This window comes from Phyllostomus discolor, chromosome 10 (assembly GCF_004126475.2).
Source record: "Phyllostomus discolor isolate MPI-MPIP mPhyDis1 chromosome 10, mPhyDis1.pri.v3, whole genome shotgun sequence".
Classification (NCBI taxonomy): domain Eukaryota; kingdom Metazoa; phylum Chordata; class Mammalia; order Chiroptera; family Phyllostomidae; genus Phyllostomus; species Phyllostomus discolor.
In genome coordinates, this window is record NC_040912.2 from 44,869,954 (window position 1) to 44,897,644 (window position 27,691).

Genomic DNA, 27,691 nt, shown 5'->3' on the forward strand with positions numbered 1-27,691 from the left:
GAGTATGCTATCTTGTTCTTTTCCTCACCCAATGGCCAAATTATGCACAGCTTTCCCTGTATTATAATGGAGCTTTACCTCCTTTTTAAATGAGAGAATCAGAACTGTAATTTATCTTGTAACACAAGATCCAGAGAGCTACTTGATTTGTCTAGATTTATTGAGCTAAATGTTGGCTTTGTGGCTGCAATCTTAACCACAGGCTTCACCCAGGCCCAAAAAGCTAAGTAGAATTTGGTGCACGGTTCATGAAATTCTGTATATAAGTTATGTCCTAAAGTAGGGAACAGAGAAGAAACTAAAATAAGTATGGTTTTTGAGAAAGCATTTACAAAATTTCAAACAATTTTTCAGGAGTGGGAAACATAATCTTAATCCCCTGAGACTCATCATTTTGTCATCTGACTCTTCGAGATCTAAAAATTGTGGCCAGATGATTCATATTTTTACTACTTAATGCAATAAACATCCTTATACATTTTGCCTACAGAGATTACATTAAGCTATGGATGCTAAACAATAGGTGTTTATATTTCTTTATTTTTTCCTTTTCAGTATGGCTATCATAAAGTTATATTCAAACTAATAATTATAAAAAACTTTTTAAATTTATGAATTCTGTCTACAAGCAACCTAAAAAGATTTTCATGGGGATGGGGGAAGATGGCAACGAGATAGGTAGGAGTGGAGTCCACTTCTCCCTGAGTACGAGTGAAACACCTAGCTGATCTTCTGAGGAACAGAGTGAACAGTCAACAGTACCCGAGAATATATGAAGACTGGAGACCAAAAACTGTAGAGGACTTTGAAAAATCAGATGGTGTGTGCTTTGAACACCAGTATACCTGATGGAAGAGGAAACCCACCAACAGATAACAACAGAAGAAGGTGAAGTAGGGAGTGCAAGCCACACTTACCTCAATTCAGGACCGATCTGGAAATACAACTAAATGGTGGAGAAATTACCCAGAACAAACAACTGAACAGCAGCAAGAGAGAAGCCTCAAAACCTTATACAGACACAAGAACCAAGTTCAGCACAACCTGTCCACACCTGCACAACAGAATACAAGATGTGGTGGATGGAGTGACCCTCAGTTAACCAACTGGAGGGAAGGACCCACCAAAGAAAGACCCAACAACAATCAAAACCCAAAGACATACAGAGAGCCAACATAAATGACATCCCCAAACCAGCAAACTCAGGAGATCAGGGAGACTGCACCACTGAATCTCACAAGTCTTCTACCATAGAAGTTCACACCAGAAACCCAGGAAGTCAGAACAGATCAATTTAAGAAGCAGAGGCTAACACGAAGAGTCTCACAATGGCAAGACAAAGAAACAATTCCCAAATAAAAGGAAAGGAGGGAGACTCAGAAAGAATGCTAAATGAAATAAAGGCAACTCAACTATTAGATATTGTGTCCAGAGCAGTGGATATCAGGAAGCTCAATGAGCTCACAGAGAACTACCAAAAACTACAGGGAAACTACAATGAACTCACTGCAAACTATATCAGCATGAAAAAGGGAATAGAAACTATTATCAACAAGGGCCAGGAGGAAATAAAAAATACAATTTCTGAACTGAAGAATACAGTAGAATGAATCAAAAGTAGGATCGATGAAGCAGAGGATTGGATCAGTGGGCTGGAGGACAAGGTGTAAAAAAACACCCAGATAGAGCAAGAGAAAGAAAAGAGGCTCAGAAAGAATGAAGAGGGCTTCAGAAAAATGCAAGATAATATGAACAATAATAATATCCATATAATAGGGATACCAGAAGGAGAAGAAGAAGAGCAAGGGATAGAAAACCTATTTGAAAAGTAATGATGGAAAACTTCCCTAGTTTGATGAGAGAAAAAGTCACACAAATCCAGGAAACACAGAGAGTCCCAATCAAGAGGAACCCAAAGAGGCCCACTTCAAGACACATCCTAATTAAAATGACAAAATTCCAAGACAAAGAGAGAATCTTAAAGTCAGCAAGGAACAAATAGGAAGTAACATACAAGGAAGCCCCAATAAGGCTAGCAGCTGACTTCTTAATGGAATGCTCCAAGCCAAATTTCTTTTATACAAGAAATATACCAAGTAATGAGAACCAGAGGCCTGCAATCAACACTACTTTACCCAGAAAGGCTCTAAATTAAGATGGAAGGCCAAATAAGGAGCTACCCAGACAAAAGTAGTTTAAAAGAATATGCCTCCACCAAAACAGCTCTGCAGAGATAGACTTCAAAAAAAGAGCCATAAAAAGAGACCCCCGAGGTCACTTCATAACACTCAAGGGAAGAATCCACCAAGAAGACATAAACATAACAAATATATATGTACCCAACATAGGAGCACCCAAAGACATAAAGAAAATCTTGGAGGACTTCAAGAAATATATTGACAGCAACACAATTATAGTAGTGGATTTCAACACCCCACTGTGAAAATTGGATAGATCTTCCAAGCAAAATATCAACAAAGATATTGTGGCATTGAACAATGCCCTGGATGAAATGAACTTAACTGATATATATAAAGAGAACATTTCATCCCAAAGAAGCAAAATACACATTCTTTTCAAATGCACATGGATCGTTTTCAAAGATAGACCACATGATAGGACACAAAACAAGCCGCAACAAATTCAAAAAAATTGATATCATACCAAGCATTTTCTCCCACCACAAGCAACTGAAAGTAGAAACCAACCTCAAGGAAAAAACTCAAAAACACTCAAACTCATGGAGATTGAATAGCATGCTATTAAACAATGAATGGGTCGATTGGGTCAATCGAATGGGTCGACAAAGCTTTCCCATTAAGATCAGGAACAAGATAAGGTTGTCCACTTTCACCAGTCCTGTTCAACATAGTATTGGAAGTCCTAGCCACAGCAATCAGACAAGAAAAGGAAATAAAAGACATCCAAATTGGAAAACAGGAAACAAAACTGTCATTGTTTGCAGATGACATGATAGTGTACATAGAAAATCCTATAGACTCCACCAGAAAAGTGCTCAACCTAGTAAATGAATTTGAATGAGATCAAGGAAGAAATCAAAAAAATTCTGGAAGCAAATGAAAATAAACTCACAACAACCCAAAATTTATGGGATACAGTGAAGGCAGTCCCAAGAGGGAAGTTCATAGTGATACAGGCCTACCTTAAAAAAAAAAGAAAAAAGAAACATTTCAAATAAATGACCTAACCCTAAACCTACAAGAACTTGAAGAACAACAACAAAGACAGCCCAGAGCAAGTAGAAAGAAAGAAATGCCAAAATCAGAGCAGAATTAAATGACATAGAGGCTAAAAGCACAATTCTAAGGATCAATGACTCCAGGAGATGGTTATTTGAAAAAATAAACAAAATCAACAAGCCTTTAAGCAGACTCATCAAGAAAAAAAGAGAGAGGATCCAAATAAACACAATCAGAAATGAAAGAGGAGAGATTACAACTGATACCACAGAAATAAAAAGGATTGTAAGAAATTACTATGAAGAACTGTGTGCCAAGAAATCTGAAAACCTAGGTGAAATGGACAAATTTCTAGAAAAATATAATCTTCCAAAACTCAATGAAGAAGAAGCAGAAATCCTGAACAGACCAATAACAGCAGATGAAATTGAAGCAGTAATCAAAAAAACTCCCGACACACAAAAGTGCTGGGCCACATGGTTTCACAGAATTATATAAAGCATTTAAGGAAGAACTAACCCCTATCCTTCACCGACTATTCCAAAAAATCCAAGAAGATGGAAGATTCCTAACTTATTTTATGAAACCAGCATCATCCTAATCCCAAAACCAGATAAAGACACAACAAAGAAAGAAAACTTCAGGCCAATATCGCTGATGAACATAGACACTAAAATCCTCAACAAAATATTGGCAAACCATATCTAACAATACATTAAAAAGATCATACACCATGACCAAGTGGGATTCATCCCAGGGATGCAAGGATGGGACAATATTCACAAATCAATAAAGGTAATGCATCACATAAACAAAAGCAAAGACAAAAATCACATGATCATATCAACAGATGTGGAAAAAGCATTTGATAAGGTACAGCATCCATTTATGATAAAAACACGCAGTGCACTGGCTATAGAGGGAACATTCCTCAACATAATAAAGGCCATATATGGGAGACCTCCAGCCAACATTGTACTCAATGGGCAAAACCTAAAAGCTTTCCCATTAAGATCAGGAACAAGATAAGGTTGTCCACTTTCACCAGTTCTGTTCAACATAGTATTGGAAGTCCTAGCCACAGCAATCAGACAAGAAAAGGAAATAAAAGACATCCAAATTGGAAAACAGGAAACAAAACTGTCATTGTTTGCAGATGACATGATAGTGTACATAGAAAATCCTATAGACTCCACCAGAAAAGTGCTCAACCTAGTAAATGAATTTGGCAATACAGCAGGATACAAAGTCGATATTCAGAAATCAAATGCATTTTTGTACACCAACAATGAAACATCAAAAACAGAAATCAGGGAAAAAAATCCCATTTGATATAGCAACAAGAAAAATAAAATACCTAGGAATAAACTTAGCCAAGGAGGTAAAAGACCTATACTCAGAAAACTACACAACACTGAAGAAAGAAATTGAAGAAGACACAAACAAATGGAAACATATACCATGTTCATGGATCAGAAGAATTAACATCATCAAAATGTCCAAACTACCCAAAGCAATTTATCGATTCAACGCAATACCTATTAAGATACCAATGGCATATTTCACAGATATAGGACAAACACTTCAAAAATGTATATGGACCCATAAAAGACCCTGAATAGCTGCAGTAATTTTGAGAAAGAAGAGCAAAGTAGGAGGGATCATAATACCTGATATCAAACTGTATTATAAGGTCACTAATCAAAACAGCCTTGTACTGGCATAAGAACAGACACATAAACCAATGAAACAGAATAGAGAGCCCAGAAATAAACCCAAGTTTCTATGGTCAATTAATTTTCAACAAAGGGGGCAGCAGCAGCATAAAATGGAGCAAAGATAGCCTCTTCAACAAATGGTGTTGGGAGAGTTGGACAGCTACATATTAAAAAAATGAAACTTGAACACCAACTTACACCATACACAAAAGTAAATTCAAGGTGGATAAAAGATTTAAATATAAGTCATGACACTATTAAAGTCCTAGAGGAGAACATAGGCAGGAACATCTCAGATATTCCATACAGCAATATTTTCACTGATATGTCCCCTAGACCAAGGAACATAAAGGAAAGAATAAACAAATGGGATCTCATCAAAATAAAAAGCTTCTGCACTGCTAAAGAAAACAGCATTACAATGAAAAGAGAAGCAACCTTATGGGAAAACATATTTGCCAATGATACTTCAGATAAGGGTTTGCTCTCCAAAATATATAAAGAACTCACATGACTCCACTCTAAGAAGACAAGCAACCCAATTAAAAAATGGGCAAAAGACTTGAACAGACACTTCTCCAAGGAGGACATACAGAGAGTCCAGAGACATATGAGAAGATGCTTAGTATCTCTAGCTATCAAAGAGATGCAAATTAAAACCACAATGAAATACCACTTCACACCATTGAGAATGGCCATCATAAATCCAGTAACAAACAACAAGTGTTGGGGAGGTTGTGGAGAAAAGGGAACCCTAGTACACTGTTGGGAATGCAGATTGGTGCAGCCACTATGAAAAACAGTATGGAACTTCCTCAAAAGACTGAAAATGGAACTGCCTTTTGACCTGGCAATTCCACTGCCAGGATTATATCCTAAGAACCCTGAAACACCAATCCAAAAGAATTTAAGCACCCCAATGTTCATAGCAGCACAATTTACAATAGCCAACTGCTGGAAGCAACCTAAGTGCCCATCAGTAAATGAATGGATCAAAATATTGTGGTACATTTACACAATGGAATTCTATGCAGCAGAAAGAAAGAAGGAGCTCCTACCCTTTGCAACATGATTGGAACTGGAGAGCCTTATGCTAAGCAAAATAAGCCAAGCGGTAAAAGACAAATACCATATAATCTCACCTTTAACAAGAACCTAATCAACAAAACAAACAAACAAGCAAAATATAACCAAAGACACTGAAATAGAGAACAGACTGACAGTGACCAGAGGTGAGCGGGGGGGGGGGGGGGGGGCGGGGGCAGGAGATTATAGGGGGAAAGGGTGAAGGGTTTACAGAAACAATTTAAAGTACACATGGACAATAATGGAGGGGTGGAAACGGGAGAGAGGTGTGGTGGGCTGGGATGGTGGGAGGGATGGGGGGAAAGGCAGAAAACTGTACTAGAACAACAATAAAAAATGTTAAAATAAAAGATTTTCATGAATACTTTTATTTTTTTTCCAACACAGGTTGAACACAAAACCTTCCTTTAAATAAAACAGGGAAACTGAGGCAAAAGAGCTGATCCAGAGAAGCAAAAAATGCACTCTGATTTTTCTTTCTCATGACTGCTTTCCCACTAGAACTCCTCCTTATTGATGCCACTTAAGAGCAGTTATTTATTCAAATAGAAAACACAACAATTTTTTTCTTTTTTACCATATGCAGTATATAGCACTTTGCAGGCCTACGAAGGATAGTAGTGATTAGGTGTCTTGTGTCCAGGGTTGCACAATTGGTTGGTGGCATGCAAAGACTGAAGCCCAGGTCCCCTAACTCCAGTTTCTATCTCCTTTCACCATCCACTGCCTTCTGCTCTGTGTGCTCATATGTGCATGAGAGAGAGAAATGGGAGAGATAGAGATGATAGAGATAGATAGAGACAGAGATAGAGATAGAGATAGAGAGAGAGAGAGAGAGAGAGAGAGAGAGAATCCCCTTTCATTCTTGCTTTGCTTCTGCAATCGCATTCCATGTAGCTAGTACATTCATCCCTTGATGTGCCTCTGTGGCTTTCGCCCACTTGTACCACAAACCCCAGAGATCAACAAGTAAGACCGTCCATGATCTTTGCCTCTCTGAAAGAGGAATTTGGAATTTATATAGCCTAGAGAGAAGTGAAATGACCATGGAGTCTTCCAGGTTGCAGTTTTCAGTCTACCATTAAGATTCATGGGTCCCAGAGAGATTTGACAGTACAGGAACTACTGATAAACCATTATTATTGCACTGAGTATTCCAATCATTTGAACTTTCTGGGATGCTGTCCCTTTTCATTTTTCTTGCCTTGTAGTAACTGAAAAATAATTGATGAAAAATACTTTCACTTTAGTTATCTCATAGTTTCCTAGGTTCTTTGCTCCTTCTAATGTGAGACTCAACTCTTACCAAGAAAAGGTCATCAGACCTATCACTAGCAAGTTGCTAACTACCTAACAGGCCTCTGAGCCTTCACCCAAAGCACCTGGCTAGCCGTGCCCTAAAATTGGCTGCATTTTATTAATTATTTATTAATTCACTCATCAAACAATGATCAAAGTCCAACTATGTGCCAGGTACTGTATTATGTACTAAGGATACAGATACACTAATAAATAAAGCACCATTCTGGCCATCAAAGAGGTCACAATTGGGAGGAGAGCAGACAAAAGGACCACTGCAGACACAGAGAATGCTTAGTGAAAGCACAATCATAGAAATACACACAGGAGGAATCAACTCAACTTGGGTTGGGGGGGTGGAGGAGTCAGTGAGGGCTTCCTAGAGAAGGCTGTGACTGAGCAGAGCCTCACAGAATATGTGAAAGTTAACCTGGTGAATGGGAGAAAAGGACAGTGAGAAGGTGCCTAGGCAGAGGGCTAAAGCTGAGCCTAGTGAAACAACAGAGGCTGGAAATGGAGAACAAGGAAAGCACAGAAGCAGAAACTCCTATTGCAAGCTCTCTTACTTTCTGGTTTAATTATCTAAAATCTAAACATATAAGTCTGCAGCTTGGTCAAAACTCCTCACTCTGTGTCTGGTTCCTTTTGTCTTCCATGGTCAGAATTGTTGGTTTCTGGGCATTAGGGTTTCAGCCTGAGCTTGGCTGCTCCCATTTTCCTTCCCCGCATGTCATTCCATGACTGACTTCCTACACAGTGCTATAACCCACTAACTGCTACACACACTTAGAGATACATGGATCTGTAGGGAAAGTAACTACCCAAAGATAATATTAATAGGAGAATCCTTAGAGTTACACATGGAACAGCGGATAAAGGAAAAGTACAGATAGGAATCACTGCCTTCCTAATTGGCACTTCCTCATGCACAAATAGGATACCTTTGTCCTCTCCATTAAAGCTCTTAATGATATCCATATTTTCCATTTTTATATTTTGAAAGAAATTGAACATATTTTAGAGAGCTCTGAAATGAACAGGGAATGGACATGGATCACTTTGGAGCATTTTAGCTGATGCCTTTGTATCCATTTATTCATTCATTATGGGGATATGTGAGGAAAGACTTCAAGGAGGTAAGGAAGTTAGCCTTACAGATAACTTCAGAAAGAGTATTCCAGGCAAAGAAAATAGTCAATGCAAAACAAAAAAAACTTAAGGAAAGGCTTTGTGTGTTTGAAGAACAGCAAGGAAGCCAGTGCCTCTGGAGCCGAGTTTGTAAGAAGAGTAGGGGGAAGTGATGTCAGAGGGACAATCGTGGGAGGAGGCAGATTACATGGGGTCTTGGAGGCCCTTCAAGTTTTTTATTTTATTGAATGAATAGGAAGCCCTGCCAGGTATTTAAGCAGAAGAAAAACATTTTGTGGGTTTTTAAAAGATCACTCTAGATGCTGCGTTGAGAGTAGACTTGTAGGAGGCAGAAGTGAAAGCAGAGAGAGACCAATTAGGAGGCTATCCTCAATAATCCAGAAAGACATGATGGTGTCTTTGTGTGGGATGGTAGCTGAGGTAGGTGACAAGTGCTCAGATCACAGATGGATTTTGAATAGTCAACTGTGTGTCCTGATGGAGTGGATGTGGAGAGTGAGAGAAAGAAAAGACTCGAGGATATTGCATTACTTTGCTAAGTCTTCTGTAACAAAGTACCTATTTTATTACAACCAAGTCCCCAAGGAGTTTAAGAAGAAACATTCATCCACACTGGTAAAGGTGCAGAGACAGGCAGCCAGGGTGGAGATGATTTGTGGCAAGTAGGGGGAATGCGGGTAGGAGTGGGTGTGCAGGCTGGAGAGGAATAAAGGAGGGGAAATGGGACAACTGTAATAGCATAATTAATAAAATATATTTTAAAAGATAAAATAAAAGTCCAAGATCAGGGTGTCAGTAGGGTTGTTTCCGTCTGAGATTGATCCCTTCAGTGTGTGGAAAGGACATGGTCCAGGCCTCTCTCCTTGACTTCTAGATGGCTATCTCTGTGTTCACATGGCACTCTCCCATATACATGTGCCTGTGGCCAAATTTCCCCTGTTTATAAGGACATCAGTATTTTGGATTAGGGCCTAACCTAATGATGTCATTTTAACTAATTACATTTGCCACAACCCTATTTCCAAATAAAGTCACATTATGAGGTATTAGGGGTTAGAACTTCAACATATAAATTTGGGGGGGCATACAATTTAATCCAAAACAGATGACTCCAAGAATTTTTGGCCTAAGCAACTATAAATATGGATCTGGGGAAGGCCAAAGGTGGAGCAAAGAGTTATTTTTTAGAGCAGAGATTTTTTTTTATTAGATATGAGTCTGATTTAAGAGAGAAGTCTGGGTTCATGATATATATTATATATCATATATACCTATGTATTTATATATACATATATTACTCCTATAAACATATACTAATTTACTATATGCCTCTTTAAACATATGTGCATGTACACATATACAAACACTCCTGTATGTGTGTTACACACGTGTGCATGTGTGTACACATATGTGTAATGATTTTATATGTGTGTATGTGCTCATTATTGTAAGTGATATTTAAAGTCGTTTTATTTTTTAATATATTTTATTGATTATGCTATTACAGTTGTCCCATTCCCCCCTTTATTCCCCTCCACACTGTACTCCCCCCACCTGCATTTCTCCAACTTAGTTCATGTCCATGGGCCATACAAATGGAGAAGTTCCTTGGCTTCTCTATTTCCCATATTGTCCTTAACCTCCCCCTGTCTATTTTGTACCTACCATTTATGCTTCTTATTCCCTGTATTTTCCTCATTCTCCCCACTCCCCCTCCCCATCGATAACCCCCCATGTAAACTCCATTTCTGTGATTCTGTTCCTGTTCTAGTAGTTTGCTTTGTTCATTTTTGTTTTGCTTTTTAGGTTCAGTTGTTGATGCTTGTGAATTTGTTGTCATCTTACCATTTATATTTTTGATGATCTTCTTTTTCTTAGATAAGTCCCTTTAACATTTCATATAATAAGGGCTTGGTGATGATGAACTCCTTTAACTTGACCTTATCTGGGAAATACTTTATCTGCCCTTCCATTCTAAATGATAGCTTTGTTGGGTAGAGGCATCTTGGGCGTAGGTCCTTGCCTTTCAGGACTTCAAATACTTCTTTCCAGCACCTTCTTGCCTGTAAGGTTTCTCTTGAGAAATCAGCTGATAGTCTTATGGGAACTCCTTTGTAGGTAAGTGTCTCCTTTTGTCTTGCTGCTTTTAAGATTCTCTCCTTATCTTTAATCTTGGCTAATGTAAATATGATGTGCTTTGGTGTGTGCTTCCTTGGGTCCAACTATTTTGGGACTCTCTGAGCTTCCTGGACTTCCTAAAAGTCTAGTTCCTTTGCCAGATTGGGGAAGTTCTCCTTTATTATTTGTTCAAATAAGTTTTCAATTTCTTGCTCTTCTTCTTCTCCTTCTGGCACCCTATGATTCGGATGTTGAAACATTTAAAGTTGTCCTGGAGGTTCCTAAGCCTCTTCTGATTATTTTGAATTCTTCTTTCTTCATTCTGTTATGGTTGAATGTTCATTTTTTTCTTCTGCTCCAAAGTGCTGATTTGAGTCCTAGTTTCCTTCCCATCACTGTTGTTTCCCTGTACATTTTCCTTTATTTCACTTTGCATAGACTTTACTGTTTTCTCTCTTTTGCAACCAACCCTACCATTTCTGTGAGCATCCTGATTATAAGTGTTTTGAACTCTGCATCTGATAGGTGGGCTATTTCTTCATCACTTAGTTCTATTTTTGGAGCTTTGGGCATATTTTTTTTGTCTTGGCTTGCCTGTTACATAGTAAAGGGTGGAGCCTTAGGTATTCTCCAGGGTAGGGCAACCCATGTCATTGTGCCGTGGTGCTATATGTGGGTGATGGGTTTGAGAGGGAGCAATGCCACTTGCTTGGCTCTTCACTGGCTATTAGTCACTTCCTTTACTACCCACAAGCAAATTGGGCCCTTCTGGGGCTGATTCTTGGGTGGGTGGTTTTGTGTACATTCTAGGACCCTGTGGGTCTCTGCAACAAACTCTCCTGTGAGGCTGGGTTGCTCCCGCTGGCACAACCCCCACAGGTGTTTACAGCCAGAGGTTTAGAGGCTTTATTTCCCCATGCTGTAACCATGGGTTGCACAGTCTGTCTTGTTCCCCAGTTTTTCCTCCCAGTTTATCCACATGCAAATGTAGGACTGTGGGGTCTGCCAGCCGCCGCCTTGATTGACCCAGTCCTCCAGCTACCTTCCTGTCCTGGCTGCCCATGTCCATCCCTCCTACCAGTCTGGATGAATGTTTCTTTTTTAACTCCATGGCCATCAGACTTCCATATCAGTTGATTTTCTCGCAGTTCTGGTTATTTTTTGTTTTTAAATTTGTTATTGTCCTTTGCGTGAGGAGGCAAAGTGTACCTACTTACACCTCTATCTTGACCAGAAGTCTAAAGTCATATTTTAGATGAGATCACCAAGAGAGTAGGTATAGGCTAAAAAGAAAAGTGAACCAAGAACTGAACATTGGGTACCTCTATGATTAAGAGGTTGGAGAGCCACAGTATTAGCTTTCTCACAGAAATCACATCCACACAAGTTTTCTAAATCATAAAAATGTTATTAGGATTGACACAGTCTATTTAAGAAATTAACAATATCAATGAAAGCCAAATGTACACATATTTTATGAGCCATCCATCTGATTTCTATGTGTGTATACACAACAAAATATGTGTTGTGTTCATCAGAGTAGATGTCCATGAATGTTCATAGCATTGTGCATTCTCTATATGTATATTACACTTTGACCAAAAGTCATTACCCAGAAAAAAGTCATTAAGGAATAATTGTACTCATTAGGTCCCAACTCTAGTGCAGCAAAACAGGAAGCAGATTTATTCTGGCTTCATGGGTGTTGAGGATTGCTTTGTGGTCAGTCACAAAGCATGCTCAAAGCAAAAATTCAGATATGTGGTAGAAATCAAGCATATGAAAAGCCATAAGAAACCTCCACAGCTTTCTCTGTGGGTGTCAGTCTTTTCTTAAGTGAGGCTCTCCATCAAGCCCAGTCAGAAGGATTCTTTGCTTCCCCAACTGAAGCCTAAATAGGAATCATACCTTCACCAGTTGACAGTTTCTTTCAGTTGCAATGATGGAAACCCAACATAAACTAGCTTAGGGAGAAAGGGAATTAATGGTGTGTTTAACTGAAAGTCCACCTAAACATTATATCATCTCTCCTCAAACACGTCATCTCTTCCTCTCAAAAGTTGGTCTTTTTGTGAGCATTTCATTCTGTCCCACTGCAGACAAATTTCTTCCATTTTGTGGGGCAAGAGAACCACAAATCAGTCTGGATGTATACACTCTAGATCCTGCAACCTCAGGGAAAACATAACTTATGCTTCCCAATGTTGAGTACCTAGAAGGATTCTGAATTGTACTACTAGGCTCATACTCTTCCTAGAAAAATCATAGCCACTGTATATGAAATTTAGGATTGTCTAGGCCCTCAGCCAAATGACCAGTGACCAAGAAAATACTAATATCAACACTGAATAATAATAGCTAATGGTCCTAAGCACTTATTATATGTACACACTCATAACCTTCTTATATGTATTAAATCATTTCACTTACCTAACACATTTATGAGAGAGAGACTAGTGTTTTCCCATTTCATAGATAAGGAAACTAAAGTATGGGGATAGTTTAGGTAATTTGCCCTAATAAATGTCAAACTCAGAATTAAAATGCAAGTACCCCAGAACCCGTGCTCCCAATACTGTGGTGTATTGCTCCATGAGTGACAGCTCCACAAAAACACAATGGACAGGAGGTTTCCCTGAAAAAAAGTATGAGGTTCAAAGGAAAACTTCCAACACCTCATTAATAGTTCATTAGTTACACTTACTTAACTACCTGTTAATCCAAATATTTAGTATACATCTGGTAAATGTCTACCATGAGGTCACACAGCATTTCTTAGAACAAGATGGACCTATTCACTGTTGCCAAATGTCTCCCAGAGTATAGATAAGGAAGGAGAACAGGAAAGGGTACTTTCTTTACATGATGAAACCATTTTGTCTCCAAAAAGTCTTCCCAAATTGTGCCTAGTTTTTAAAAAATTATTTTGTGGCTTAAGCTTAGATTTGATGACTTTAAGTAAATGGTAAGTATAAAAGCAAATAAATTAAAGTTGTTCAGCTGATTCAACCAGAATCTTTTTCAGTGAATGTAGATTTTTTTCCCTCTGAAAATAGTGTTAAAAAAATGTTGCGTTCAGGTTCTAAAAGAAAATTTTAATTAATTTCAAAAATATCTTAATAATAGCAACCTGTTAGAATACAAATGCTATCATTCAATAAATATTTATTAAGCAGCTGGATATGGTTTATACTTATGTGACCAAAGAAATACAAATTAAAAATATCGTGTTCGATGTCAAGTTGACACAAGTTTTAAAAATAAATTTATAAAGATACCAAACATTATTTTACATATATGTTAAGTAAAAACTGGCAAAGTTTGTAAAATATGGATGGTCTTAAAAATAACTGTATCCTCTCTTTTCACTTCTAAAAATTTATACCCCCAAATTGCATAAACATATGCAAAGATATGGCTACAAGAATTTTCCTCACAGGTTATTGGTGATAGCAAGACATGGTAAGCCAATAATGAATAGTGAAATACATACTAGTGTCTTGGTAGAATGGAATACTATGAAGCTATTTAAAAAGTTATAGGAGAATATTTAATGAAATAGATATCTACTTTATAGAATATTAAATGACAGATATGTGTACTATATAATCCTTTTTAGTTTAAAAGAATATAAACCTGCATAGATAAAAAACCAAAAAGCTTTTTTACTAATAGCATTTATTATTTCTGGGTGGTGAATTTTTAGGTAATTTAAAATATTTTTTATTTTCTGTGTGTGTGTGTGTGTTTAACATGGATCAAGGGGGGAAAGCTAAGATGATTTTTAAGTGAAAAAAGAAGGCCAGAATATTCGAAGTGGTAAGTCTATGGTTATAGGTCTGCAATGGATAGTGAAAGAGCACAGCAGAGTGGCCCTATCCTGACTTAGCGCTGAGTGGGAGCAGAGGAGGAGAAACTGAGCAGAGGCATTTCCTCAACTACATCAAAAACGATGACATGCAGGTGCATGTGCAAGTGCTGGTATTCCTCTGCACACCAGTCACATTACACAGACAGTGTTTGTCCAGTCCCAAAAGAATATGGAATATTTCTAAAATATGTGTAACTGATGTTCACTTTTCTTTGCAATGCTCCATCATCCATTTATTTTTTTCTAACAGATATGGTTACAATTCTTTCACAATATTGTATCTTTCCTTTCGAGAGCAGCCATAACTACATTAAAGCTTAGCCCTTGACATGTCTCATTTATGTTAACCCAGAGTTACTGGAAGAAAGGGATGCTGGACACAGTGCCCAGTATGCAGCAGACACTCAGACACCAATGAAAAGCACTTAGTTAGTATTTTCTCCTCTAAAGTATTTTTGTTTTATTAGACCTTTTTTCTTGGTCAAATATATTAATACCTGACTTTATAGTACAAAATTTCCAGCATAAAAAGAAAATACAGCCCTGGCTGGTATGACTCAGCGGTTGAGTGCTGGCCTATGAACCAAAGGGTCACCAGTTTGATTCCCAGTCAGGACACATGCCTGGGTTGCAGGCCAGATCCCCAGTTGGGGGTGCTCAAGAAGCAATCACACATTGATGCTTTTCTCCCTCTCTTTCTTCTTCCTTCCCCTCTCTCTAAAATAAATAAATAAATAATCTTAAAAACAACAACAAAAAGAAAATACAGCCATGGCCAGCGTGGCTCAGTTTGTTGGGGCATAGTCCCATAACTAAAAGGTTACAGGTTCAATTCCTGGTTAGGGCACATACCTAGGTTTCGGGTTTGATTCCCAGTCTAGACGTGAATGACACCATGCCTGAGTGTATGCAGGAGGCAACCAATCAATGTTTCTCTCTCACATTACTGATTCTCTCTCTCCCTTCCTCTCTCTCTAAAAGCAATGGGGGAAAAAAAGGCCTTGGATGAGGATAAAAAAGAAAAAATAGATTTCAGTTTCCAAGGGGAGAACCTGAAAAAATCTGTGAATTGTCAATTTTCCTTCTCTGAAACCATTTTTGTGCTGTCATATCAAGGCAGCTAGGCCTGAAAGAGTGAAACTATTCTCACACCAAGAGCTGAGGAGGTAGACATAGTATCCTCAAATGACTTGTCCCTCAGAAGCAGTAACATCTATTTTTACCTACTCTTTCTACAGCTATAGCAGCAACCATTTCAAAGATATGCGTGGTGAATAACGAGCCCATATTTTTACTCCCAGTTGATCTAAAGGGGCTCAGTTTTAAATGACATGATTTCCAGTGCCTGAAACATTGTCTGACACTTAGAGTTAAATCCCTGTTGAATTATCAATTGAACAAATGGAAATGGAAGAGAAATAGACAAAATAAACCAACACTGTTTTTGCATAATGATGTGAAATACTACTTTCTCTGTGGTTTGAGGCTTAACAAATTAAAGGGCCATCAGGAAAACAAGTCTATTTTCTACAGATACAGACCAAACCCCAAAGCTGCTGAGGACAGGTAGGTGGTGCAATTAAGTGGTAGCAGTCTAGGTGTCAGTGCACATGTAGACATTACTGAGTGTAGGAGAGGGTGTCAGACAGGGGAGCAGGCTCCATCTCAGTGGGACGAAGCTGACTCAGTTCCAGCCCATTGATGCCATGAGCGAATGCAGGCCCAATTTTGCTAGTTCTTCTAGTTTTTTAATAGAAATTTGAAGTCCACATTTTTATGTGAAAACTCCAATATTTTAAATGCTGGTTCAAAATTTAAAGACAGACAATATCTGTGTGTTTTGCATATATATTTAGCCAGAGTTTCATTGATTTGAAACTTCTCATTTCAAGTTTTTTAAGAAAGTATATTGTCATTTATTAATTAACTTACTAATACACTTTTGCAATACTCTTACCTGCATTTTTAGCTACATACCATTTGATGGCCTCTTTATATAAAAATTTGATATTCTATAATATTTCCTAGATATGTTTTAAAAAGATAATTGTCTTCCCTCTCTAGAAAGATTAATCAAAACTTTGAAATTGATAGTACAGAAAATCTTCTTTCAGCTTAACTCTTTATTATCATAATGTGAAGTTTTATAATGTTAAATTTGGAAATACCTTTATAAAGTTTCTTATATATGAACTCTAAAACCTCAGGACATTTCAAATTTGCTTGTGCAGCAATATGTATATAATTACATTATATGCCAGTATATATGGTTATGGAGACAATTTATTCTATCTATTTGGATTTTTTCTGTTCTGCCTATTTGTTTATTTTGTCTTTTAGATTCCACATACAAGTGAAATCATCTGGCATTTGTCTTTCTCTGTGTGACTTATTTCACTCAGCATAATACCCTCTAGTTCCATCCATGTTGTTGCAGATGACATGATTTCATTCTTTTTTATGGCTGCGTCAGATTCCATTGTAAGCATGCACCACTTCTTCTTTATCCATAAATTTGTTGAGGGACACTTAGGTTGCTTCCATATCTTGGCTATTGTAAATAATGATGCAGTGAACATATGGATGCATGTCTTTTCAAATTAGTGTTTTGGGTTTCTTTGGATAAATACCCAGAAGTGGAATTACTTCTTTGTCTCTTATTATACAGCTTTGTTCTAAAGTTTGTTTTGTTTGCTATAAGTATTGCTACCCCAGCTTTTTGTTTGCTTCCATTTTCATGAAATACATTTTCCCATTCCTTTACTTTCACTCTGTGTGTGTCTTTCAATCTGAAGTGAGTCTCTTGCAGACAGTGTGTGTAAGGGTCTTGTTTTGCTATCCATTCAGCTCCATGTGTCTTTTGAGTGGAGTATTTAATCCATTTGCATTTAAAGTAATTGTTGGTAGATATGTATTTATTGTCATTTTATTATTTACATTTTGATCTTTTTTTATTTGTTTTTTGGCTTAAAGAGGACCCTTAATATTTCTCATAAAACCGGTTTGGTGGTAATGAATTTCTTTAGCTTTTTCTTGTCTGGGAAGCTCTTGATCTGTCCTTTGATTCTAAATATAGCATTGTAATTCTATATCTAAGTATCCACTTCTCTATACCTAAGAATATATATCCTTACACATGTCTATATGTATTTGTGTGTTGTTGCTACAATAATTACCTCATAAAAACTGAGAACAAGAAGGTAAGCCACACTTATGGGGAGTGTTTTTAAGCATAGGGTGAGCCCATGGAAAGTATCATAGGATGTACATTTAGGGGGAATAGTGATCAATGGGATATGTCAAGCACATAGAGTTACTCCTGAATTTGCAAATACTTTCTCCATGATTAGGCCATCTGTATTTACTAACCCATACCAATACCAAAGCTAGGCCTCCATCTTCCCTTAGAGACTGGGAGATGATAGTGTTATCTCCCTTGATGATTACATTTCAAAGCCTGGCTCCCAGATACTTGAGAAAGACTGTCCTGGGTTGTGAAACTGGCAAAAAGCTTTTTAAGAAGTTTACATCTCAAAGGAACAGAGAAAGAATGTGCAACCACAAATTTAAAAAGTAAATAAGTGCTCCAAGAAAAAGAAGGTTAGGCCCTGGGCAGGTGGTTCCCCTGATTGGAGCATTGTCCTGTACACCAAGAAGTTGCAAGTCGGTCTCTGGTTAGGGCACATGCCTGGGTCGTGGGTTTGATTCCTGGTCAAAGTGCCCAGGACGTAGCAAGTTGATTGTTTTTCTCTCTTTCTTTCCCTTCCTTTCTCTCCAAAATTAATACAGACATATCCTCAGGTGATGATTTTTTTAAAACTCTATTTAAAAAGAGGGTAAGGGCCAAGCCTCAGAAAAAAAGCCTGTCTAAAGTTTAGATGAACTGGGATGAATGGTAAATCATAAGAGTGATTGTAGATGTTGTTCAGCAAGTTTACACATCATTAGATCATCAAAAATATGTAAATTCTAGCTGTTTCCGGGCCTGGCTTAGAATCCTTTCCTCCTTTCCCCTTTGTTCTCACTGCCTAGTAACCATAAAACAAGATATCTACCAATAGGTGCTTATAACTGAACAAGTCCTGTGTGCTTTTACCAGCTGTGCAACCTTGGGAGTGCTGGTTACTTCATATTTAAATGGGAATCATAAATACATACTCCATAGTTTTGTATGAGGAGTAAATCTGATCTGTATGAGCACTCAATATGCTGCCTGGCATATAGTAATGAGACAGGATAATAAGAAGCTAGGGAAATCCCTTGGCAAGTGGAACAGAAAAACAGAGACAGATAGCTGAACGAACTGGCCAAGCAATTTAAGGCCAAGTGCAGGTGGTCAATGAGGCAGAAGGCAAAATGGAAAACAAGGACCTTGCCCTCAAGGTAACCTTTCCTCCCCTGGCCTGTCCTCCCTGGAGGTAACATCTAGGCCTCAGCTCCAGGCTCCAAAAAGTAGCAAAACCAGGTGAAGCATGGCCAGAAACAAATGCAATGACTAAAGATTCCTGCCCTGCCACTGATCAATTAGAGACCATGACCCTGAGGTCCCCCTTTTCTCTGACTTCCCAGTGACCTAAGGCAACCCCACGTAGACTCTCCTGTTGCTGCTTCTATGCTAAGCCCTTCCTTGCTTTACTGTCCCCAGCTTTAATAAATGCATCCTCATAGTCACCTGGATTTGTGTTGTGAAATCTTTCCTACTTGAAGTTAAAGACCCACACACTACAACTGGCCATAGGCAGACCTGCTCAGAGACAGGCTCCTGTTCAGTAATAGTACCAGCTCAATAAATGGTAATTATCAATACTCTAGCCAGTTTCATCTGTGCTATTGCATTGTTCTCAGAGAATGATGGGCATACTATGATGCTAATATCAATAAAACACGCAGAGAGGTGGAAGAAGGGAGGTTAAAAGCATTATGATTCATACCCTACCAGAATGAAGCAGAAGACACTATCATTGAGGCCGCACTTATTCCAAAGTTCCATGTCCTCCCCCCCCCCACAACTCCACCCTATTTTCTGCCCAAATTTCCTTAATCTGGCTTTTCAAACTTAAATACTTCTCCTTATAGGCCTCAAATCTGCATGTTATTTAGCCTAAGGATACAATGCAATTTTTAAAATTACAATCTTTATTGTGCTTTCTTTTTTACTCTTGAGGCATTTTACCTACTATTGTTTATTCTTTGAAAGCCCTGTGGGAGCTAATTCACATTTCAGAAAGTTCCATGCAAATCCTCCCTCAAAAAAGTTTTTCTTTTTTGTGTGTCTTGGTAGCAATTCCAAAGTCTCGAGATTTGGACTCTGGTATCATAACTGCTCAGAGTATCTACACAGAAGTGGTCCGTTTCATCATCCAATCAGCTCTGCCTTTGTGTGGGTGTGACACTCCAGTGGAAGGAAGCCAAGAGCCTATAGTAGCGATCCTGGGGGAAATTTAAGCAGCTGTGGTTATGTAATTTAAAACCTCTGAGAAGTGTGCTGTAGTCTGTGCACAGCGTTAGTATCTCCGGACTTCCTCGCCTGCTGCAGGAAAGAGAAGACTAAAAAGACAAACCTGGGTGCAGCCAGAAAGGTCCAAATAGATGAGCTTGTGGCATCCATTCCCTAAATTCAGGTACCGTAAACCTTTGTCTGTGAACTTTCTGCAGTAAGCCAAACTAAGATTCTGTAAATTGTGGAAGTGCCTGAAAAGACAGCATGAGAGGAGAGGGAGAAAAATGAATATAGTTGTTTTCTCACATCTTTCTTTAGCCACTATGACAAAGGGCAGTAAAACTGTAAATTGTTTTCTCCTTGCAAATATTCAATAGTTGAACCTTGTTAATTCTCTTTCTGTTAAGTAAAGGAGATTGAGTAGCATATCAAATAATGCCTATTGACATTTCAAATGAAAATAAAGATATGCCTAGATTTTTAAGACAGCTGATTGAGATACAGCTTTGGGAGGAGGGAGATTTGTGCATTCTTATTGTTTGAGAGTCAGATTGTGTTTGAAAGCAAAGTTACAGAGTTTGCATTATTGTTTGCACTTAGGTTTTATCTTTGGAGCACCAAAATAATGTGCAAATTATCTAGAAAGACAAACCTTTGTAAACACTTAAATGGCGATTAACTGTTACATGAGAGTGAGGATTTGGGCAGAAAAGAGGCAAAGTTGAACACAACAGACTCCAAAATGCACATGATCAGCAAATTGTTTGAAAAAATAGATGTGAATGTGCATGATTTTGTAACTGTTTCATAACTACAGTTAAAGATGACTAACCCATAGAGCTTAAAAAATGGGTTAAGAAGAACATATTTGCATATATGCATAGCCCGTGGACATAGACAACAATGTGGTGAAGGGGGGCTGGGTGGAAGGGGGTAAAGGTGGGAAATTGGGGACGTCTGTAATAGTGTCAACAACAACAAAAAATTTTAATAGGTTAAGAACAGCCTACAAATGAGAGGGATAAAAACTACACCAGAGACAATCAATCTCACTGGAGCTGAAACCGATTAAATATGGCATTACCACCATGACCAAAATGAGAGCTTCCAGAAAAAAGAAAGGTAATTAGAATAAGCCTCTACTACTATGCAAGGGCTCACAGTTTAAGGACTCCTTGTGGACAGTTTTCCAAACCCTCTTAAGCCGGGCATTTTTTAAAAGTACAAGAACACCCACTACTGCCTGCTCTTGTAATGAAATTAACAGCATGCTCTTGGTCTGTGATCTGCAACAGTTTAACATCAAATGAGAAAGCGGAAAGAACAAAAGTAGGAGATGCCTCTCTGTCCAGCTAAAGCCCACAAATGAATAATAAAGCTTACCTCCACATAAATGGGAAATAAAATATGCAAGCATTGACCATTAATCAGATTTATTCTTAAAACTTGAAAAATACATGTACATGATACAACTGAAGCCAGGAAAGTCAGGGCTTCAGGGTTCGTGTGGCCTGAACTGCCAGCACAAGAAGTAGAGACAAGGATTGACTCTGTATGGGGTCTTTATTCAGATGGCCGGTGATCTGAGATGGCAGGCTATGTACCCTAAAATAACTTTTTATATTTCATTTTTTTAAAACAAGAATAAAAGTGTAGGTAAGGGGTTTGGAACTCAGGGAAAAGGTTAGTCATATGAAAGCTGCAGTCCAGGTAAGGATGTATCTCTCCCTGAGCACAATGCCTCAGACACCAACTTGATGGCTTGCAATCCTGGGGTACAAATGTCAAATTACTTGTGGTCTCCTAGAGTCAGGGTGGGTTCTGTTGTACATCCCACTTCCTGAAACAATAGCTTTTTACATACATTAATTACTAAGCTTATTAACTGTACTTAAAACTAAAAATTTTCTAACTTTTGAGTTCCCCTGTCATAGTGGTTTCCAGTCCATCAAGAATCATTTAGCTCAGAACACAGATGCTCCCTGGTAATTGCTGTGTCTATGAAATTCAACAGATCAGACAGGGATGCCTTCTGGATTCCCCAGTGGCTGGGTGGGCAGGGCTGTGAAGGAAAAAGCAGCCGTAACATCCCAAAGACACATCCCACCTCTCCTGGATCCCTTTAGTTAACTAAGAGCTATGCCAAAGTTTTGGAAATGCTTTACTTTCCTCTCCCTGGAGTATACTCATGATTCAACCTAGTAAAGTACAGTTTCTGGGGATGGGGGTGGGGTGATGGATATCATTTCTAACAACCCTTTAGCTCTCTAAATTGGAAAAAGGAGTAGTGAGTGAAGCAGGCAGCTGGTCACAATGGAAAATACACAAGACTTTGGAATCTGACCAAATTGAATTCAAATCCCAGCCTTGACACGTACTGCAACTTCCCTAACCTCTCAGAGATTGTTTCTGCATTTGTTAAGTGGAGACTACAATGTTGTCTTTGTTTTTTTTTTTAACCCTGACCAACTGTGGGCCTCCAGCTTCACCGAAGCTCAGTTTTTCTCATCTGTAACATGGATGTAATCCTGTCTGCTCTTTTTGCTTAGGAATGTGACCATTACTTGAGAACATAGATGTAATAATATTATACTGAGACTGATTTTTAATGATTAAAAACAACAGGGATATGGTGGAGGCTTTAAAATATATATATATATATATATATATGTTATTATTGCTACTACTTCATGTAGAACCTATTAATTGTTCTTATGAAACTTGTACTATCTTCTTCCACTTAATGGAATAGATACTCATCTGATAAGAGTGGTGCATAAAACTGATTCTAAGAGTTTAAGGAACCTCACATCGCATCTACACCCTCATTTTGGTCATGATGGTAATGCCACATTTAGTCAGTTTCAACTCCAATGAGACTGATAGTTTGATGGAGTTTTTATTCCTCTCCTGTGTTGCCCACACATTTGCAGACTGTTCTTCTCATCCCGTTTTCCAGCTTGTAATCAATTAATCTTTCTTTAGCTATAGTGACAAAACTATTTCTTACAAAATCATGCATACTCAAATCTACTGAAATCTGGTCCAAGCCTATGGTTCAACTTCTTTTTTTTTTTAAATTTGTGCTTTTCTTAAAAAGATTTTTATTTATTTATTTATTTTTAGGGAGGGAAGGGAGGGAGATGATAGAGATAGAGATAGAGAGAGAGAGAAACATCAATGTGCGGTTGCTGGGGGTTATGGCCTGCAACCCAGGAAAGTACCCTTGCTGGGAATCGAACCTGGGACACTTCAACTTCTTAAAATCCATGTGTTATCAAATACCAAAAATGGGAATTGAGCTAGGAGTTCCCAACTTTTTGTGTGTCAGACACCATATAGATCTATAGAGGCCCTTTGTCAGCATACTGTTAGTAATACATAAAATAAAATACCATAGTTTTCGGACTATAAGACACACTTTTTTTACCACATTTTTTGCTTCAAAAATTTTTCCCCTTTTTTCCTCCTTTAAAACCTAGGTGTGTCTTATGGTGCAGACCCCAGATGCACCTAGGTTTTAGAGGAAGAAAATGAGGGAAAAAATTTTGAAGCAAAAAATGTGCTAAAAAATTGAATATTATAGTCCGAAAAATACAGTACATAAGATTACAAAAGCAGCCAATCATATTGAAAGTCATTATCAAAATATTTTTAAAACCAAATGAATGAAATAATATATGAGCTAGTACACTTCTAACAACTACCATGATTTTGAAGTAGTGATGAGTGCCGAAGACATTTTGAAATACTTTTAACAAGTATAAAAAGAAAATATTTGTGATTTTTGTGGTTGAAAGAGCCCCAGGGATTTGCTATTAACTACTCTGAATCCTTACCCACATTTCAGTTAAAGCTTAATGAAAATGTAGATTTTTTTTCATCAAAATTCATGAACCTCTGAATTTTATCCCTGGTCCCCTTGGGGGATACATTGGCCCCAGGTTAAAAACTTCAGCTTTGGCAAAAGAACTATTGGTTAGAGAAATGATCCCAGACTGAAAGGCTCTAGGTGGCTCTCTTCAAAGTGGAGCCTCATGAGAACCATCGGTTTGAAATCGAAATGCAGGAATCTTGAGCAGCCCTGTCGGCCTTTCTAGGGATTTACAGGGTTGCAGACTTTAAACTGCTGAGGAAGGAAAAAGTTTCCGTTGACAGTGAAATGGCAAATTTGGCAAATTTTATGTAATACTGCCACCTTTTATTTTGAATTTTGGCAAAGAAATGTGTCCCTTACTTGAGTAAAATATGGTTCATAATTTTCCCAACCCAGAAACAACTTTATAATTATAATTCTACTTTGAGGCAGTGTTTGTGGTCAGTGTTTATCTTTTCCTAATTATTTAATAACTAAAACTTCCTTATGTAAGGGGCGGGTTTTTTTGTTATTTATTTTTCTACTGTTACAATAATCTTTAAGGAATCACAATTCTTACAGTAACTACCGAGACAATTTTTCTCCATCCTTCTGGCTGTTTTCATGAAAGAATGGAGGCCTTTTGTGTTAGATCTCCAATGTTTGAGGCAGTTACTACTATAAGGAATGTAGAATTACTATGTATTTTACCAAAAATTTTTCTGAAAAATCACCAAGACAAGGCCCAGTCAATAAAAAGGATGATTTACATATGAATTCTTTTGAGTTGAGTGTTAGGTTCTTTAGTCTCACCAAGGCAGTTTTGCATGATAGAATTCCTACAGAAAATCCAAATGCGGTGATTTTACTTCCTGTTTACAGGGTGGACCTTGAGGGTGTCTATCCAGTCAACGGCATCCTCCCTCTGCCCTACTCTGACAGACATTGGTGAGACTACATAACATGAGAATGCCTGCCATTAAGAAATTTCCAAGCCAACTGAAAGATTAATTCATCTATATGAAAAATAATGAGGCACCATGTCATTATGGCATATAATGCTCCATTGAGAAGCAAAGATCATAATAGCTTTAATCAGCAATGTTTGCCTAGAATGCCTCACACATCGTAGCTCATCAGTACATGATGAATAAATGAATGAATGTTGCTATTAGAATTTAGGGAAAGTAGAGAGAGACCACCATATAGACTTCTGGTAGATGGTGTGACATGAGGTGTGAGAGCTGTGGACTGGCACAGACAAGGAGAAAGGCACTCCAGCTGTAGAGAAAGAGAAGCAAGCAGCAATTAGATGACCAGAGCTAAGCATTTCCGTTGGGAAACCTGGGCAGAAAAGTTTGATCAGATAATGTTAAGGGGAAGTGAGGGAAGAGTCTAGACTTCCAACACGTCAAAGACATGGTAAGATAATTGTTCCTAGAAGATACTTCTTGCAGCATAAGGCAGAACAGACTGAAGGGAAAAGACACCAGAAGTTGAAGCATTAGGATGCTGAGCCAGATGAGGTGCTGAGTGCCACCTGGGTGGTGGCAATGGGAATATATGGAAAGGGTGTCATTCAGGAAATATTTAGAAACAAAAAAGTCCTGGAATGGGCATGTGCTATGGACAGCCCTCATTTTGGACTTAGGAAAACTGAGCAAGTCTCCCCAAAAGCAAGGAAAAATATTCAGATAAAAAACTGGCAAATCAATGCTGCCAAGAAGGGCAAACAAATTACAACTTTCTTCTGGCAAGTGATTTTTTGGGAAAGAAATACTAAAGGCACTGGAGAGAGAATGACAGCAGCAACAAACATTTCTCTGGTTATTTATAGTTTAAAGAACACTTTTGCATACCCAAGCATGTTTGAAACAATGGAAAACAAAGCAAAAATAGACAATCATTATGAAATGTATTTTTCTCATGATAAGAAAGTTAGTGTACATTTGTATATGACAAAATTCTCATTTTGGTCCTGTTTTTCTATCTGTTGCCCCCCCAACACTCACACACTCATAAATGCATATATATTTATATAATTTTATAGCTTAATATGGAATGTCTAAGGAAAAGTAGTGAGTGATGTTTTATAGGATTAGAGAACCTCAAAGAGTCCAGCTCATGAGAGCTAACTGAGCATCTCTTCTCAACTCCAATCCATGTTGATAACTTCAAATTGACCATGGTGGAAGCATTTACTTACACCACAGAAGTCAATAAATTCTACAGATCAGAACATCCCCTTTCCCCATACCCTAGCCAGTTACTAAACATATACTGAAACACTGCTACCCTTGGAACACACTTTGAGACCTATTGATATAGAAAATGCAGTATGCTGAGGAAATCTATGCAGAGATAAGAATTAGAGAGAAGATTACAGCTTTGAAGGACAGGAATAAAAATTTGATCTCAATATAAAAGGAGATTCTTAAGATAAAACAGGAACAAATTGAACACAAGCATGAAAAAAATATACCTTCTCTGGCTGAGAAAAGAGCTAAGTTTTAATGTTCAAAAGTTTTGCTATGTTTTAGGAAAATTAATTGAAAGAACACAGTTAAACTTGGAACATGTTCTTTAGTTTCTCAGAGAAAAGAAATTTCTTGGAAGTGTCTTGGCAGAAAAACAATAGGTTACCAACAAAGAAACAAAAAAATATCAAGCTGGCTTTAGACTTCTCTTGAACTAAGATTCCAAGATTATGGAACAATATTTGTAAGGTTCTAAGGGTAAAAGAGACATGATTCAAGAACTGCACACCAAGAGAAGTTGTTGTCCACCCTCCAAGACAATGGAAAGTCGTTTTCAGAAAGCAATGGCTGCATATCACTTACACATCTTTCTAGATAGTTTTTAACACTATATTTCCAGTTTTTATAGGATGAATCAAAATCAAAATTAAAGAATAAGAAAATTGTGGAACAAATGGACCATCAATGAATAACAAAACTACAGTTAGGACTGCATAATCATTACAAATATGATTACATTTCTGAGTACAAACACCAAAAATCAGTATTAAGAGGAAGTTAAATGATTAACACAAATTTTGATTAATATGTGTTTACACACAGGGGAGTGGAAATGGAAGAGCACCAAGCACGAGGGAGAGGTAAAGCAAATCAGATCTCTTGTCTAACAAGGAAGAGTCAAGGTCATTGTTTCATCATAACTTTGATAATTAGAAAAAATTATCAGAAAATGCATTAAAGTGTATTCTTAAAAACACACAAATAGCTGCTAGTTAGAATACAAAACAGGGCATGTACCTGGTTTTGAAATACCTTTAGATTATGAAAGTAAACAACAGTTTATATGCAACATGCAGAAATAATGAGCATAGTAACATAAAAATTTAAAAATGCAAAACACAAAGCAAGATGATAAAAGTAAGACCATACATTCAATTTTGACAAGAAATAGTAATCTTTTAAACCACCCTCTTACAGAGGCAAAGAGACTGAAGGTTTTAGAAATAGAAATTAGCTACGTGCTGCATATAAAGACCCAAAATCCAGTGACACAAAGGTTAAAAATACCAGTATACATAAAGTTATACCACAAAGCACAAGCTAAAGAAAACAAAAGTGACTGTATTACTAGCAGATAAACTATTTAAGGCAAAGAAACATTGATCAGGATAAAGAATATGACTTTGTGTGAATATATGACACAACTGATAATGCAATGTACTACTTGTTTTATCTTTATGTATAAAACAATAACATCAAAATAAATTAAGAAAAGCTTGATTATAATCAGAGACTAGTATATCACTATTGTACTATGTTATATCAAGGACTTATGTTATACACATACACACAACAGAAAAATGTTCTCTGAAAGAAACTTTCATATTTTAAACATTTGTGGATGAGTTACTGAAATTGATTATATAAACTACTCCACCAAGAAATCTCAATAAATTCTAAAAAGTAGAAATAACTC

The 27,691-nt window shown here is 37.6% G+C and overlaps 2 protein-coding genes across 2 annotated transcripts in view; one reads left to right on the plus strand and one right to left on the minus strand.

Moving 5' to 3' along the window:
• Positions 1-27,691, minus strand: part of FBXL13 (F-box and leucine rich repeat protein 13) — a 268,523-nt gene that overhangs the window by 100,189 nt on the left and 140,643 nt on the right. The window contains exon 12 of the mRNA XM_028526008.2: positions 20,003-20,132. Coding sequence (XP_028381809.2) covers positions 20,003-20,132 — 130 coding nt within the window. The remainder of the gene's footprint in view (positions 1-20,002; positions 20,133-27,691) is intronic.
• Positions 19,957-27,691, plus strand: part of LRRC17 (leucine rich repeat containing 17) — a 39,567-nt gene continuing 31,832 nt past the window's right edge. Inside the window, exon 1 of the mRNA XM_028525646.2 lies at positions 19,957-20,062. The gene's annotated coding sequence lies outside the window, so the exon portion shown is untranslated. The remainder of the gene's footprint in view (positions 20,063-27,691) is intronic.